Genomic DNA, 15,354 nt, shown 5'->3' with positions numbered 1-15,354 from the left:
GGTCTCCGGGAAGGTCTGCAGGACATGTCTGGGACGTCTCCGGGACTCACTGCGACCGGGTCAATGCGCGTCCTTTCGGCCACAACGTCCCTGCTTAATCGCAAAGTCCTGGCTCTGCTCTCTAGCTTCCTCGTCCTGTCTCTCTTTTGGCTGGTTTCTGCTGCTATATAACTGGTATTTCATTGAAATTTAGACGAAGCGGTAGCAGCTTGCATGATCCGTTCATTTGCGAGGAATGGCTTGGTTGAGAGGTCAGTGCGATACGAGTATGCAACTACCTTGGATATAATGCTAAGCATTGAACTTAGGTCTATAACCGCGACAAAGCGTTCTTCTGGCATCTGGGGACCGGCATATACTCCCTACATATTATGCCATGGTACGGGCCGGCAGGCGTACCCAGCAGACGCCATCGTCACGTCTTTTGTCCGGGCAGCTTCTACAACCTCGTCTTCGACCGGGAAGCCGTCGTCTTCCTCATCAGAGGCAGTACAGTCTCTCCAGAAGTCTCGCAAGCCTAAAGTGGACTTGAAGCCTGCCCCGGTGAAGCCCACCAAGCTCACTTCGACGTCCCCGCCAAGCACTTCACTCTCTGGGCCCACGCCTGCCGACAAAGCTGCACTTAGCGTCAAGGTCGCCAAGGATGAGTCGCAAGCCGCTCTGGCTACCGCGCAGGCTGCGCTCAAGCAGGCAGAGGAGGCGAAGACTCGAGACATCGAGGAAGCCATCAAGCACGGCATTCTCGCACCTCCCCCGCCTGGGGCAGGGACTATCCGTCGGGGCATCCACAACGTCTGGGAATTCATGGTATCTACACGTCCCTTCGTCCGCCTCCGGAGAACACAGTTAATGTGCAGTTTAGAAATTCTACGCAAGGGGGATGAGGATGGTCATGAAGAACTCGAAGCGGACGAAGGAGATGCTGAACAGGGTTGCGGAAGGGGGCCACCCGCTTTCGAGATGGGAGACGCGATTCATCCAGACGTATAGACAAGACATAAAGAGGTATGTCCATAATTCCTTGCCCGCGAATATCAATCTCACCACCGTTACTGCTTAGACTCGTCCCCTTCCTTCTGATCGTCCTCATAATAGAGGAGATCGTCCCCCTCATTGCTCTCTACGCACCCGGGATGCTTCCCTCCACTTGCATATTACCCTCACAGCAGCAGCGTATCGCGCAAAAGCGTAGAGAGCGATTGCAGGCAGCTGTGGACGTTAACCAAGACGTACTACGAACATTGAGGCAACTAGCCGGCGAACGAGGTGTCGTTCCGCTCGGCGAACTTGACTCATACTCACTCTCAGTACTCTCCACGTAAGCTCTGACGCTGTAAATGGGGTGTTATCATATACTGAACTTTGTTCCACGCTAGAATCCTCAACGCCTCTCCCCTTATCCCCATCACTCCCTTGAGAAGACGCAAGATTGCGAAGAGGCTCACGATGATCTCCGAAGACGATAGCCTTCTTATTAAGGAAGACTATGGTAGCCGCTTGACGGAGGTGGAGGTAGTGGAAGCTCTGGAGGAGCGAGGCCTGTGAGTGTTCTACGCAAATCGTCCCGGTCTTTGAGTCATGAATATAGCTTTTCCAGGGTCGCCTCCGGAATGAAGCCTTCGGACCAGTCGAAACTTCTCACATGGTGGCTCAAGAACGTTGTAGATACAGATCCCAAGGAGGCTGTCCCTAGGCGGGTTGCCCTCGTCGGACTGGGGAGCCTATGGAGAACGGGGCAATAGCCTCTTCATTCTCCCTAGGCTACGAGTCGTCGTACAGTACGAGTACATATATAGACTAATCTACATCACTGCTTATCTTGTTCACCAGCACCAGATCTACAATCTGTCAGGTAACAGCAAGACATGTATCTAACCTTATTGGACCGAGCGGCATTGGGTAAAAGCGAGTGTCCTCCAGTTGTCCTTGTCCCAGGGCGCGAGCATAACGCTCTTTTGAGCCACCTTGCGTGCCTCTTCTAAGTCTCCTTGCTCCTCGAGTGCAAGCGCCACGGCCCGGATTCGCGACGACTTGAGGAGGTCCTCAATGTTACCCTGAGCTTGTGCACCGCTCAGGATGGCTAAGGCACTGCCTGCGTCGTCTGCCTGTAGAGTCAGAGACGCCGTCTCTCGCCTCATCTCCTGGCGGGCAGGCTCAGACAGGAGGGCATGCTGGGCAATCGAAAGTGCCTCGGAGATGTTGTTCTAGAATAGAGCGCATTGTGAGGTAGATCACCGATATACTAACTCTGCGGAACTTACTTGGTCTAACTGATGCTTCATGAGTAACTGAGTCACGTCTCTCGCAGGATCCAAAGCATGACGTTTGTCAACAGGTAATGCGAGGATTTCCGAAAGTGTTGCGTCCACGAGATCATCGTCGGTGGTCAGGATACCCATACCTGCAAGAACAGCGATAGCCATGAGGTTCTCCGGGTCATCTGCAATGCTAATAACCAAGTGAGTAGCCATGAATGGCGCACAGGTCTTGTGACATACCATTCGAGAAGACGGGACTTCGCTGTTTCTTGAGCCTCCGGGGTTCTGCTGCCCCACAACACCTGGGCCAGCAACACAGCTACTTGCCCTTTCAGTGATACGTCATCGGCGGAAGTTTCCCAGGCAAGTTCAAGCAGTTCCTGAGCTCGGGCAATATCGCCTGTTTTGAAGTTCGCGAGGCCAGCGCCGAACATCGCCTGTACCCGAAGAACGCGGCTCGCAGGCTGCTCGTCTTCGGCCAGTAAGTTCATGACGGTCTCGAATGATTCGACAGCGCCCGAGTAATCCTGGGCCGCGAGACGCAAGCGACCCAAAGTTGTATTAGCTACGACGAACTGCCTCTCGACCATGGGGTCCTCGGATTCTTCGTACACTTTCTCTAGTATCGCTATTGCCTGCTCGGTCTTCTCAAGGCCAAGCTCCACATGGCCTACGTGTTCGCACACAAGAGCCATGAGATGCAATCCGTCGATGTCCTCTGGGCGACGGCGGCAGAATCTGTCCAATACCAGGAAAACGGGTAGGAGCACATCCAAGTAAGACTGTTGTCGCTGCGACACAGATGACAGTCTCTTGAACGTCCTCTCCGCATATTCAAGGTCCGCTTCCGGCTACGAAAAGTCCCAAGCTGAGCAAAAACTTACCAAGGAGTGTATAGAGTGAGAAAACTCACTACATCCGCAGACAATCCCACCGCGTGCTCGAACAAAGCCCTCGCTTCCGCGTCCCTCCCGGTGGACATTGCAAGGAGTGCTTGCCCAAGCCAGGCCAGAATATGATCCGGATCGAGAGTCTGAGCTCTTGATAATGCCTCTTTTGCCAGGTCCGGATCGTTGTTGTACAGGTATAACAGACCTAAATTCGTCCAAGTAACGGCATCCTGTATAGATGTAAGCACGACCCACACGCCTCCAATGAATTGAGTCGTTTACCTTGGAATTGATCTCCAGTGCTCTGATGTATGCATGTTGCGAGACCTTGGGTTGCTTCACGAAGTGCATATTGGCTAGCGTGTTCCAGAAATTATCGTTATCAGGCTCGATGCGTATCGCCTCCTTAACGCTCGATATCGCTCTGTGCAGTGCATGCTCTTGTATTTGAGGTTTCGGGGACTTACAGGACAAGACGTATGCAGCGACACCAAGATCGGACCACGCACTCGCGGCAGTCGCCTCATTCAGACCAAGAGATATGCGGTGATTGTACGAAGCCAACGCAAGCTTCAGTGCAGTTCTTCCATCAGGGACGTCTGGAATCTCGATAGGCAACGATACGATGCCGGAAAGATGACCCCCGAAGTCCGAGGACGCGTACTCAGCTACTCGCGAGAAAAGACTGCTTGCACGATCCGAATCCGCAAACGAAGTCAGCTCGAAGAGGTAGAAAAGCGCATCGGCAATCGTCTTCCACGCCACGCCGTGATTGCTGGAGCTGACGAACAACGCCTGGAGAGATCGCTCTATCGCAGACAAGAACGACGCCTCCGCCCTTCCAATGAATCCCGAGGAATTCTGAGCGAGCCCATGGTCCAGATACGTCTGCGCAAGAGACAACATGACGCCGAGCTCGGAAGGCAGATCCTGCAAGATAGTCTCGAAAGACTGGATGGCCTCGTCATACTGCGCAGACTGCCGCTGCACGTCGGCGATGAGATACGAGCAGATCCAGTTGTCCGGCCTCAGCTGGTGCGCCCTCCCCAAGGCCTTCAGGGCAGCGACGTGGCGCCCCGCTCGGCTGTACGCTTCCCCGAGTCGAAGCCAGGACAGCTCGTCCGCCTCATCAGCCCTCAGAGCAATCTGCAGGCTGGTAATAGCCTGGCTATAATTCCGTCGATTCTGAACGCAGCGTCAGCACATACCCCCTCATCGACACAAGAACCAATCCCACCAGTTCCACCACGCCCAGCGCCTTCCACGCCCAAGCATTCGTCGGCAGATACCTCCCAGCAGCCGCATCGAACCCGCCCTCGCCCTCAATCGTCCTTCTTGCCACCACCTCCACCAGGTCCCACTCCCGCTCCTCCGCAAAACCCTCCGCGAGCCTCCGCGCTGCATACGCCTCGCGCGCGTCCAGCTCGAACGCCTTCTGGAAGCATTTCGCCGCGCGCGTCGGGTCCCCGTGGTCGGCGTAGTACACCCCCAGCGAGGTGAACGCAGGCGCGTAGGACGGTGAGGACTTGAGCGCGGTGATGAACATGCGGTATGCTTCTTCACGGCGGTCCTCTGCGTAACGTATGTGAGCGAATGAATGTGAGAGGATCAAGGACCGAGAATGACTCACCCCCCGTCTCCCAGAGACATCTCCCGAGCCTCCACCAGCACCGAGCCATATCCACGTCCTTATCTTTCATACTCCCCAGCTCCTCCAGCACACCCCTAAGTGCCTCCGCAGCTCCCTCCAGCTCCCCCATTTGCACCTGGCACCACGCCGCCTCTTCCTGCGCGCGTATGCGCACCTCGGGGTTCTCAGAGGCGCTCTCAACAGCCTTGAGGAAGAACTCGCTCGCCTCTGCCCACTTGGCCGCGTGCTGGAGCACGTATCCCCGGCCCATCAAGCACGCGGTGTTACGAGGGTCCTTGACCAGGATGTCGTCGAGGAGCGGGATCGCGCGCGCATGATGCTTCGGCGGGTACAGGTGCACGAGGGCCGTCGCCAGCGCGATGTTCAGCGCTTTCTCTTTTCTGGGGCTGCTTGTCAGTGGGAACGAAGGGTCGGAAGATCGCTATTGTATATTATAATACGCACCTGGGCTGGGCTGTAGCGCGCTCGTCGGCGACTCGTTTGAGCAAAACCGACCCCGATTCCGCGACTTTGATCGTGCTCTCGTATTCCTGCTCCTCGACATAGATCGTGGCCATAATATGGTGCGCGATCGTGGAATCTTTCAGCCTCGGGAAAGCATCCTGTCCAAGGAATCAAGGAATGCACTTAATCACAAGTAGCATATAGCTTAAGAAATGGCAGACGCACAGTCATCCGGTTAAGAGCCTTCACCTGCGCTTTGGCCTGTGCGGCAGTGTCGACTTCTTTTTTCTCTTCCTCGCCTTCGTCCTTATCCTCCTCGTCATCAGAATTCCGTATCCCAGCGTAGGCAAAGTACGCCTTCAACAGCCTCGCCAGCGGCGCATCCGGAAATAAGCCCACGAATCTCCAAAGCACCGCATAATCGTACCCCTCTACCAAACAACATCAATCTTTCGTCAATCGCCGAAAAATCATAAAAACCAACCCAGTGTCTCGCTATCCATCCCGTCGATATAGTACACCCACGCGAACTCATCCGGAATGCCGAGCAGTACGACGCCGTTGACGAGAGACTCCACCTCTGCCGCGACTGAAATCTTCTCGTCGGAGAGCGGTAGCGCGTGCAGGTACCGCTGTCTGTGCCGGAGAAGCTTCGCCTCCACCGCACGGCGGGTCTCGTCGGATGTGTCGGGGTGGTTCAGGATCTCGTTGTACAGCTCTGGTAGCTGGAACGAACACAACATCGTTTATGAATGGCCATGGAGTACGCCAAGCAGAGACACCGTACCCGCGAAGTACCCCACATCTCCCGCCCGATGTCCTTTTTCAGCTGCTCAGGCCCCGCAGCGTTCAGCCGCGTCCTGCGTTTATCAAACTCCCGCTGGAACGTGTCTTCCTCCTCCTTCTCCACGAGAGCGACGATCTCTTCCAGGACGGGCAAGGGATTGTGCACGGCCGTCTGCGCGGCGAAGGTCGTGGTGGCGGTTGGGTTCGTAGGGTCGGGATGCGGCAAGGTGGAGAGGACGGGGTAAAACGGGGAGTCGGGGAGGAACAGGCAGAGAGCATGGACGATCTGTAGTTGTATTTAGAGCAGGGTTCAGTTTTAATGTCCTTGAGGTAAGCAAAACGGGACTAACCTCCATGCGGGACCCCATTCTGCGACAGAGCTCCACATACCTTTGTATGATCTCTGCACATTTAGTGGCATCTCCACTAGTCGGAGGGGTGAGTACCTGGAGGACGCTAAGGGTGTTCGACTCTACCTGTCTGCATGTAGACGCGCCATGCGCAGGAGAACCTCGGCGTACATTCTCCAGTTCGCAGTACGCTCGTAAAATCGCGACAGGCCCTATATGAAGTCAGATACCATCAGTCCCTGACGTATAAGGTATGCCCGCACCTGCCATGCTAAGAGTTGCTCCGGCTGTAGCGTCGTAGCCCTCAGGTATGCCTGCATCCGATGTGAGTAACGAAGCAGGGATAACGGGGCTGCAACGACAGATTACTTGCTCGCTTTCTTTAGTCCTGCCAAGCTCCAGCAACGCTAACGCGAGGAACACAGTCCTGGAGAGAACCCAAGTCATCCCTGCGGTCATTGCGACTAGGCTGAGTGCTCACTGACGCGTTGTAGTTGTCTGGCTCGAACTCGAGAACCATGGAGGCATTGTTACGTGCGGCTTCGTAGTCTTTCTTCGCTATGGCCTCCCGCGCCGCCTTGAGCTTGTTCTTCACTATGCTCGCCATAGGTCGTGTATTGCGGAGCCGGAGGACAGAAGCAGGCCTATAGACGGGCAAGATATGTTATGGGGGCACTCAAGAACAGAAGATAGACTTGTTATTCAAGGTTTACAGGATAGAGCTATAGTTGCAAGCCTTCAAGCTTCAAGCGTACTGCAAGACGCGACGAGGGCGACATGCGTCGGATCTCATCATCTCATCATCGGAACAACCCGACAGATTTCCTCAAGCTGTCCGAAACTCTTTACCACGAAATGTGGCGTGCTCTGCCACAATCCTGATACTACACATGTATAAACCATGGCTGAACCCGCGATTGTCGAAACGAGCTTGGCCGGCATCCGTCGGTCTCACTTTAATAGGGGATCATGCGCAAAGCCCACATCCATTTCACCAGAATGATACAAAACCCGTACAGCTACAGCAGGCTACTGACCCAACCGAATACCGGACCAGTAGACCTACAGCGCCCGACATTCAGGCGGCGCTCTTCTTAGCGTTGACGAACTGCTTCGCCAGGGCCTGCAACCGAGACACGTCAAATCTACACAGTACACTGCACAGCGCATGGTAGAAGGAACACTCACGTCGCTCTCGCCGGCGGACAGCTTCGCCTTGATCGCGGGCCACTGCTGGCTCTCCTCCTCGTCTGAGTGGGCGATGAAGGTCGTCACGGCCTTGGTGACAGTAGCCTCGTCGGACGCCGACGCGCCAGAGATCAACTTGTTGATTTCAGCGTGGTCCTCTGCAATGCACACGGTCAGTCCCGGTACACCCCTTTGATAGCCTGAGGCAAGGCAGCTCACGCTTGTTGGAAGCAGCGCTCAGGCCGAACTTCGAGTAGTCAGCGTAGATGGAGGCATCCCTAGTGACCAACTCAATCAACACCGCAGACCCCTCGATATCGAGTCCAGAAAGCTAGCACTCACTCCGCCGCGCTGTGCGCCTTCATCTCAGTGATGAGCGTCTGCGCGAGCGTCGTCTTCTCCGCGCCGGACGCAGCCTTGTACTTGGCGAACAAGCCCTTGACGTTGTCGTGGTCAGCCTTGATCTGTGCGAGGACGTCCATTGCTGTGATTGTTCTTCCTAAACTCGAGTGAAGTTGGGAGGATGGCTGGACTCGACGAGATGCGCACCCTTTTATACACGCGACACATTCTTATTGCCTCCTCGAAGTTAACTGCTCCAGATGTGCTAGCGTCCTGACATGAGCACTGAGTAGAGCCAGCCCGGACGCTATCTTGCCATCCCGCATCCCCGCAGAAACGCAGTGCGCGTTATTGGACGGAGGCAGCATGACGTCCGCTCATCCGTACCTGGCCGAGCTTCCTTTCTTATTTTACCGCCCAATCCTATGCCGCCCGTTTGCTTCCTCCCGATCCTGAAGAACCCTCTAAACCGCCGGCGGGACTTCGAGACCAGATGACCGATCTGCACCTCCGCATATCGAGCGCAAAGGTACCTTGGTTTAATCGTTCCGAGACAGGAGGACAAAGAAGACGTTGCGAAAACTACTGCGATAGGCAGCATTATGCAGTCACGCACTCAGATCTAAATGCAGCCACGTACTCGGGCACCTATCATGGAGTTGCGATTCAAGTTACTTCGACAGATAAGATGGCTTTACCTTCGAGCCCCATGATCTTCTCGTCGGCGGCAGACGTCCTTCATCCGCTCGGGAAGCACAGGTCTGGATGCCGGCACTGCAGATTCGGGCAGTAGAGCGAGTGACATTTGATTGGTGGCGATAAGTAGAATCAGACAGACACCGTTCCTGCGTGAACTCTGTTGCAGGGCCTACCTTAGGGCACAGTTATGCCGGTCCGCGCGCGAAGAGACCAACTAGGTGACGTTGAGGCAGCGTACCCTCTTTGATTTATCACTGTCTCTTCGAACTGCCTCAGCACGCAACAGACTCGCACGCAGAAATAGGGGTGACGCTTGATAAAACCTGGATAGCCTGGTATTCAGTCATGTAAACGGTGCATTTTTTTGCAAGCGTTGCCGATGAAAGTTCAAGAGCCATCCCCAGCAGGTGAAATCTATCCCGAGCCTTGCTGATGTATCGTCGGAAACTTCCTCGACCTCTGTTCGGTTGGCGTGAAGACCGCCCATTCATTCACCCGCCCTCCTCCTTCATACACAGATACGAGTCTCTCATACAGCCAAGATGGCGAAAAGTTAGTTACCGGCCGTGCATCGTCGTGAGTGAGATAAGGAGGCACATATCCTGGGTCGCACACTGCACGTCCTGCTGGTAGCAGATCAGCCGCGAAGGTGGATGCCGAGGATCCCGACACAGGCATTGCAGCGTCCGTGTGGTATCGGAAACGTGCATGACGTTTATCCGTCTATCTGTCCAAACGAAGAAGCAACCATGCAATAGGAAACCAATATACAATTCATAACGTACAGGTACACTCTCGCCGACGTTCCGCAAGCCCCAGCTCTCTTCACCGCTTCCCCTGGTTCATCGCCTCTGTCCACCACAACAACATGAAACCAATCAGCAGTGAGTCCCTCCTGTGCAGTAAGTGAAAGAGGAGACACGCACCACGCCTGGTAGCGTCCTCCAGCAGCTGCACGTCCACATGCTCCGCGGGTATCTGGACGTACCGCACCACCGATCCCCGGATGAAGCAGTTACGCACCGCCATCTGTGCGCAGTTCAGCCTCAGCAACAAGAGTAGAATAGGATGGAGGAAGCGTCTCACCATGTGCGGATACCGCGCCTCGTCCAGCACTTTTATGTTATCCAGACGGATATTCAAGAACCTGTTCACTCAACCCTCGGCATAGAATCAGGGATTGGAAGGCAAAGAAAAGACCCACTGGTCCACCGATTTGAGTGTCCCGGTGATGGACAGATCGTTCTTGAGCTCGACCGTGACGCGCTGGTCCGTGAGGGTCTTGAACACCGAGAAAATGAGCTGCAAGATATCTGTAGTTCAGTTCACAGTTTTGTGAGCCGTTATATGAGGCAAAGCGCACCATGATGGGTCGTCAGAGGCTCAGAGGGAGCCCAGTAGGATGATCGGTGTGTAGCACAACTACAAGCTTTTGCCACAATAACTCAGTTTCTTTAAACCTAACCCTAGTTCAGGCAAGGCACGTGACCGCAGCGCGTCTGTGGCATTCTGAACTTTACCCAAGAAGTCTCAGTTTTGTTACGCATTCAAGTCTCCCACAGCACATACCAGACAGTGCCAAAGGTATGGGGTATCAGAGATTACGGGTCATGAAAGACCAGGTTTAGTATCAATCACAATTCCTTGGGGGCCAAATTGTATGGATTATTGGAGGTTATGCGTTAAGGGAGAATCGGCTGTTTTTGATGTGAAGCATGGCGTATAATACAACATCACAGTCTATTTCGGCGGATGTCGCCACACCTTCACCGTCCCATCCGCACTCGCAGTAATCATCTCCCCCGGGTCCGTCGGGTGATGCTCCGTCCAAGTAATAACCTTCTCATGCACCCTCGGGGGCGGGCTGGGCTGCATTGCCTGTCCCTACAACCCGCACGAGGCAGAAAACTTCATCAGTACCCTACCTCCCCTCCTCATGCCTAAACAACGCGAATACTCACATCAAGCAAATCCCACGCCCACACCGCCCCCGCCTCGTCGCCGCACACCACGCTCGCCTCCGCGTGCCCGAAGCACGCGCGGCACCGGTAGTTCTGCACACTGTGCCCCTTGAACGCCTGCAGGAGCTTGCCCGTGCTGCTGTCCATCAGGCGCACGGTCGAGTCGAGCGTCGTCGCGAGGTACGTCGTGTGGTCCGCCGTGGGCACCACCGCCGTCACTGGGTCTGCTCCATATCGCGTTAGTGAGATAACAGCAAAAGGGAGGCGGAAGGGAGAGGCGGACGGAGGGACGTACGCCCGATGTAGTCTGCGCGCAGCTGGCCCATGCGGAGGTCGTATGTGCGGGCGTGGCCATCGACAGAGCCGGCTATGATCTGTGTGGGCCCGACGTGGAGGGTCTGCACGGCGTCTTTGGCTTCCTCCAGGATCTGAATCGGGGAGTGCGACTGAGAGCTTGGTATACATCAGCCAGGGAGATCATGAAACATTTAAGGCGCTGCGCGTACCGGAGGTCCCACAACCGCACTGTTGCGTCGTAGGAACCTGGAGGCGCAGTGAGCGGTGGGGCGTCTCAGCGGGAATCGTAAACGTACCGCTGGCCAAGACAGAGGCGTCCTGGTTGAATTCAACCGCGTTCACCCTCCCCATATGCCCCGAGAACCTCTTGATCGTAACGCCAGTAGTCACATCCCACAGGAAAACGGACCGATCACCACCCGAACTCGCAAACTTGCTATTATCATGCGCCCTGCAACCACCATCAGCTCAGCTCCACCCCGCTCTTACAGTTGAACGCATACGCACACAGTAATCGACAACACCTCGTACCCATGGCTCGCAAACACCTTGATCTCCGTCCCCAGTGCGGGGTTCCACAGGCGCACCGTGCGGTCCTGCCCGCCGGTGAGCACGTACTTGGCCGTTCCCTTCGCGTAGCGCGCGACGTGTACCGGGCCACGGTGGTTCGCGAGCGTTGCATGCAGCGTCCGGGCGAGCGGTTGCGGGCCTCGCGAGGGCGCCATCGAGTGTCGGATGCAAGTCGGACTTTCGCGAGGGATTATTGTAGCCGAGGGCCTCCCACGGTAAGGTATCTCCTTATCCCGCTCACGCTGCTCAATAAGCAACGAAAGCGTACAACGCAACACCGTTCTCTCCATCGTCAAGGACGTCGGGCATGTCGAAACGGCCTCTCTCGCCGGGCGTACTGCCTGCAGCCAAATGTCGACACACTGCCTCCTCCTCGCAAGCCCGTTCGACTGTCGCGCCGACGTTCGACTCTGCGCTCTACGACGAGGTCATCCTGCAGATCTTCTCGCACCTCTCCTCGGCCGACCTGTGCGCCATCCAGCGCACGAACCGCAACTGGGCGCGCCTGGCGCTGGACAACCAGGTACATACCCGTCTCCCGATTAATCGTCTATACAAGTGCACGTTGACGTGAGTAGCTGTGGAAGGCGCTGTACCTGGCCGAGTATGGCCGGGCGCGGCTGAGGGGCGGGCGCGGGTTCATTGGAAGGGCGGATGGACGGGAGGTCAGGCCGCTCCCTGGCCGAGCGAAGGAGAAGGCGCAGGCGGAGGACGGGAAGGACTGGAAGTGGATGTTTCGGATAAGCACGAATTGGCGCAAAGGTAGGTATATTATTGCTTGGTACCCCGGAGAATTTCTGACAGAAGCTGGCAGGGCGTTGCTCCATCGAGCAAATCGATGAAAGCGTCCAGCGCCCTGTCCCCATACTTCCGCCGTCGCCTGTGGATACTCCCGTCCGGAGCACGCATGTTATCCTGGCGGGCAACCTCACCATAGCAGCTTCATCCCGGCCGTCCCCAGCCCCGTCTGTGCTCGTTCTCTCCGGCAACGAACAGGTTGCTCTCACCGCTGGATCATCCCAGTCTAATAACCCGGCGTATGTAACCACACTCGCACTCGACCAATCGCCTCCCGCCAGCGTCTCCCCCCAAACCTCGCGCCTAGCGTGCTTCCTCTCCTCCGGCGAATTCTCCGTCTTCGCCCTGCACCACCACAAGCCCTCCGCCTCCGCCAAACTCTTCACCTACATCCCCGCCCGCCCACACGCGCGCACCTCCCCCATCATCCAAGCAGCCTACCACCACCCGCTCCTCATCACCCTCTCCGAGTCCTTCCACCTCTCCCTCTACGACCTCTCCACCCCAGGTAAGGTAACTCTCACGCAGACCCTCACCTCCTTCACCTCCTACCCGCCGTCCTCGCTCGTGCTCTCCGCCCCGGCACCGGGGACATACAAGCTCGTGCTCGCGTACGCAGTCCACGTGTACCCCGCGCACTGGAGCGTCGGCGCGACAGAGCTCGTCATCGCTGGCGCGGGGATGGCGGTCGCGTCCACGCGGACGGCAAGGGCGATCGACGTGCCCGGCGGGTGGATCGACGAGGAGAAGGTGCGCGGTATGCGCGCGCAGTGGGCGCGCAAGGTCGCACGCGTCGCGGACACGCAGACGGACGGCAAGTGGGTCGTGCTCGCGCCGGGCGACGCGGGTTTCAGCGCACCGTCCGCTCCGTCAGGAGAGGCGAACGAGGACGCCATCCTGTCGGGCACGCAGTACACCTCGTCGGGGCTCTACACCGCCAGCACGCTGCAGCTGTACCGGCTCTCGCTGCCGTCCTCTGGCACGCCCCGGCTGACCTTCGTGCGCAGCCTGCACGGGCAGGTCGGGCCTGTCGCCGCGCTCGCGCTCGCGGACGGGCGCTGCGTCAGCCTCGGCGTGAACGGGAGCATCTGGGTGTGGGACCTCGAGGCGGGGACAGGCGCAGAGGTCGCGGGGGGCGTGGATCTCCTTGCCGGGGAGGCGGAGGTGGCAACGCAGGTGAGGGCGGGCACGAGGGGCGCTGTGGTGTTTGATGAGAGGAGAATTGTGAGTGCGGGGGTTGGAGGCGTGCAGGTTCGAAGGTTCGATATATAGATTCCTTATTGGCTATGTACTGGTGTGTATGATACTCGTTCGTTCTGTATACAAGATGTACTTTGAAGAGACTGAATTTGTCAGAAGTACTGTTTATCTTATTGTGTTCATCATCCAGGTAGCTTGCGACAAGTGGACCATTGACTCAATCCCGATATCCCTCCACAACACGCAGAATGCTTCCTGGCATAGAAATGGCCGGTCAAGGGGGGGTTTCGACGCCAGAAAGCACAGTACATGTCGATATCCGTGGCCTGACAGCCATTTCCTGTGAGATTTCCGTCACGAGAGACCTTATAGCTCACCGTCAAGGGGCGGAGGACATGAGGGCATGAACTGTACAGTAACCCGGCATACCCCGGCCAAACCTTGTTCGATGGCGGGGCACAACAAGCGCAAACAGCGATAGCAAGAGGCGAGTGCACACCGGCGCCGCCCACTCGCAAGGCCTACAGCTCCCTCAAGACTCCGCCGCGGCGACTCTGTACTTTTCTCTCTCTCTCCCCCTCCAAAACCAAATCCTCGAAAATGGCCGCGGTGCAAACACTCCCCAGGGAGGTCTCCAAGCTCGGTGCGGACGTGAAGCTGTTCGGCAAGTGGGAGACACAAGAGTGCGTAGTAGCAGTATGGTAGTAGGAAACGAGGGAGGGTGCTGATGGGGCAAACAGTGTCGAGGTGAAGGACATCTCGCTGACGGACTACATCCAAGTCCGCCATGCCGTCTACCTACCGCACACCGCCGGCCGTTACGCGAAGAAGCAGTTCAAGAAGGCGCAGATGCCCATCGTCGAGCGGCTGGTCGACAGGTGCGTCACGCTCACTAAATACATGCGCGCCTGGTCTTATACCATGGGCGCTGGCCAGCTTGATGATGAAGGGTCGCAACAACGGCAAGAAGCTCATGGCCGTCCGCATCGTCGCGCACGCGTTCGAGATCATCCACCTCCTCACCGACCAGAACCCCATCCAGGTCTGCTCCCCTTTTGCTAGGCATGCAAAGGACGTCTGCTGATGAGGGAATTCTGACAGGTCCTGGTCGACGCTATCGTGAACACCGGCCCCCGTGAAGACTCAACACGTATCGGCTCGCAGGGCACCGTCCGTCGCCAGGCCGTCGATGTCTCCCCCTTACGGAGAGTGAACCAGGCCGTTGCTCTCCTTACCACGGGCGTAAGTTCACCTCCCTCTTATTCTTATATCAGACCGATAATGCGGTGATTATCTCTTTCAGACCCGTGAATCCGCTTTCCGCAACGTCAAGTCCGTCTCCGAGTGTCTCGCCGACGAACTCATCAACGCTGCCAAGGGCTCGTCCAACTCTTACGCCATCAAGGTACCTACCCTCCCCCTTCCCCCCTTTCCTGTTACTCACCCCCTTACTCCGCTCACAGAAAAAGGACGAGTTGGAGCGTGTCGCCAAGTCCAACCGGTGAAAAGCCTATTTATTCTGGTTTTCTCTACCCGGGTGGATCTGGGTCTGGAAGGGGAGTCGGTGCACATGGGGTCCTCTCTCTCCCTTCTCTCGTCTGCTCGTTCTGGCCTCCCGTCCCTACCTATGATGATGATGCACCATGCTATATTGCTATCCATGTCACATATGGCGGTTTATATCTGCTCTCTCGACTGAAAAGCTTAACGTAACCTCTCTATGGACACAGTGTGTAAGTAAGTAACATCGCCATTCGTCTGCTCCGCCTCGTATTATTGTTTTCACGCCGCCATGACCGATGGATGGCTCGAACCGCGAACCTAATCACTACAGAGCTCCGGGCGATCACAACTGACAGAGCCTATCGGGAAACGTCGGCGCAACGCCTCTTAGGCTCCCGGTAAACCCGCACTGCTGAC

The 15,354-nt window shown here is 56.6% G+C and overlaps 7 protein-coding genes across 7 annotated transcripts; 3 read left to right on the top strand and 4 right to left on the bottom strand.

Annotated features, from left to right (window-relative positions):
• Positions 1-116: 116 nt before the first annotated feature.
• Positions 117-1,742, top strand: GLOTRDRAFT_137707 (uncharacterized protein; the record flags this gene model as incomplete). The annotated part of the gene is made up of 6 exons (XM_007866284.1): positions 117-251; positions 309-807; positions 863-1,005; positions 1,061-1,318; positions 1,377-1,541; positions 1,598-1,742. Exons 1-6 carry the CDS (start codon positions 214-216, stop codon positions 1,740-1,742), a joined length of 1,248 nt encoding a protein of 415 aa, XP_007864475.1. The 5' UTR covers positions 117-213.
• GLOTRDRAFT_115327 (TPR-like protein) lies at positions 1,732-6,986 on the bottom strand (the record flags this gene model as incomplete). Its single annotated transcript, XM_007866283.1, has 14 exons — positions 1,732-2,204; positions 2,262-2,448; positions 2,499-3,109; positions 3,172-3,378; positions 3,431-4,333; positions 4,386-4,720; positions 4,779-5,185; positions 5,244-5,401; positions 5,469-5,674; positions 5,728-5,968; positions 6,031-6,315; positions 6,380-6,455; positions 6,506-6,591; positions 6,861-6,986. 14 exons carry the CDS (start codon positions 6,984-6,986, stop codon positions 1,878-1,880), a joined length of 4,155 nt encoding a protein of 1,384 aa, XP_007864474.1. The 3' UTR covers positions 1,732-1,877.
• Positions 6,987-7,457: 471 nt separating this feature from the next.
• On the bottom strand, positions 7,458-8,049 carry GLOTRDRAFT_127716 (uncharacterized protein; the record flags this gene model as incomplete). Its single annotated transcript, XM_007866282.1, has 4 exons — positions 7,458-7,502; positions 7,568-7,725; positions 7,787-7,845; positions 7,910-8,049. The coding sequence occupies 4 exons, from the start codon at positions 8,047-8,049 to the stop codon at positions 7,458-7,460; spliced, it is 402 nt and encodes a 133-aa protein (XP_007864473.1).
• Positions 8,050-9,532: 1,483 nt separating this feature from the next.
• Positions 9,533-9,910, bottom strand: GLOTRDRAFT_28537 (U6 snRNA-associated Sm-like protein LSm2; the record flags this gene model as incomplete). The annotated part of the gene is made up of 3 exons (XM_007865693.1): positions 9,533-9,637; positions 9,695-9,755; positions 9,813-9,910. Coding segments are annotated over 3 exons (264 nt in total), but the record flags the coding sequence as incomplete, so codon positions are not given.
• A 403-nt stretch (positions 9,911-10,313) lies between these two features.
• On the bottom strand, positions 10,314-11,592 carry GLOTRDRAFT_58673 (WD40 repeat-like protein; the record flags this gene model as incomplete). Its single annotated transcript, XM_007866281.1, has 6 exons — positions 10,314-10,492; positions 10,570-10,793; positions 10,865-11,022; positions 11,076-11,112; positions 11,163-11,317; positions 11,374-11,592. Coding segments are annotated over 6 exons (937 nt in total), but the record flags the coding sequence as incomplete, so codon positions are not given.
• Positions 11,593-11,645: 53 nt separating this feature from the next.
• Positions 11,646-13,745, top strand: GLOTRDRAFT_74099 (uncharacterized protein). The gene is made up of 3 exons (XM_007866280.1): positions 11,646-11,959; positions 12,015-12,198; positions 12,251-13,745. The coding sequence occupies exons 1-3, from the start codon at positions 11,744-11,746 to the stop codon at positions 13,504-13,506; spliced, it is 1,656 nt and encodes a 551-aa protein (XP_007864471.1). The 5' UTR covers positions 11,646-11,743; the 3' UTR covers positions 13,507-13,745.
• Positions 13,746-13,901: 156 nt separating this feature from the next.
• GLOTRDRAFT_137703 (40S ribosomal protein S5-1) lies at positions 13,902-15,218 on the top strand. The gene is made up of 6 exons (XM_007866279.1): positions 13,902-14,117; positions 14,175-14,312; positions 14,371-14,476; positions 14,536-14,676; positions 14,738-14,839; positions 14,898-15,218. Exons 1-6 carry the CDS (start codon positions 14,035-14,037, stop codon positions 14,937-14,939), a joined length of 612 nt encoding a protein of 203 aa, XP_007864470.1. The 5' UTR covers positions 13,902-14,034; the 3' UTR covers positions 14,940-15,218.
• The last annotated feature ends 136 nt before the right edge of the window (positions 15,219-15,354 follow it).

The sequence above is a fragment of the Gloeophyllum trabeum genome, assembly GCF_000344685.1.
Source record: "Gloeophyllum trabeum ATCC 11539 unplaced genomic scaffold GLOTRscaffold_00004, whole genome shotgun sequence".
NCBI lineage: Eukaryota > Fungi > Basidiomycota > Agaricomycetes > Gloeophyllales > Gloeophyllaceae > Gloeophyllum > Gloeophyllum trabeum.
This window is presented reverse-complemented; position numbering and strand designations above follow the sequence as displayed.

Bases quoted from the DNA above. Each gene is read 5' to 3' on its own strand.
- GLOTRDRAFT_74099 (XM_007866280.1), top strand. From the start codon at position 11,744: ATGTCGAAACGGCCTCTCTCGCCGGGCGTACTGCCTGCAGCCAAATGT. The intron at 11,960-12,014 runs GTACATACCCGT...TGACGTGAGTAG, and splicing joins GCCTGGCGCTGGACAACCAG to CTGTGGAAGGCGCTGTACCT. The intron at 12,199-12,250 runs GTAGGTATATTA...AGAAGCTGGCAG, and splicing joins AAGCACGAATTGGCGCAAAG to GGCGTTGCTCCATCGAGCAA.
- GLOTRDRAFT_137703 (XM_007866279.1), top strand. From the start codon at position 14,035: ATGGCCGCGGTGCAAACACTCCCCAGGGAGGTCTCCAAGCTCGGTGCG. The intron at 14,313-14,370 runs GTGCGTCACGCT...GGCGCTGGCCAG, and splicing joins GTCGAGCGGCTGGTCGACAG to CTTGATGATGAAGGGTCGCA. The intron at 14,477-14,535 runs GTCTGCTCCCCT...GAATTCTGACAG, and splicing joins CCGACCAGAACCCCATCCAG to GTCCTGGTCGACGCTATCGT.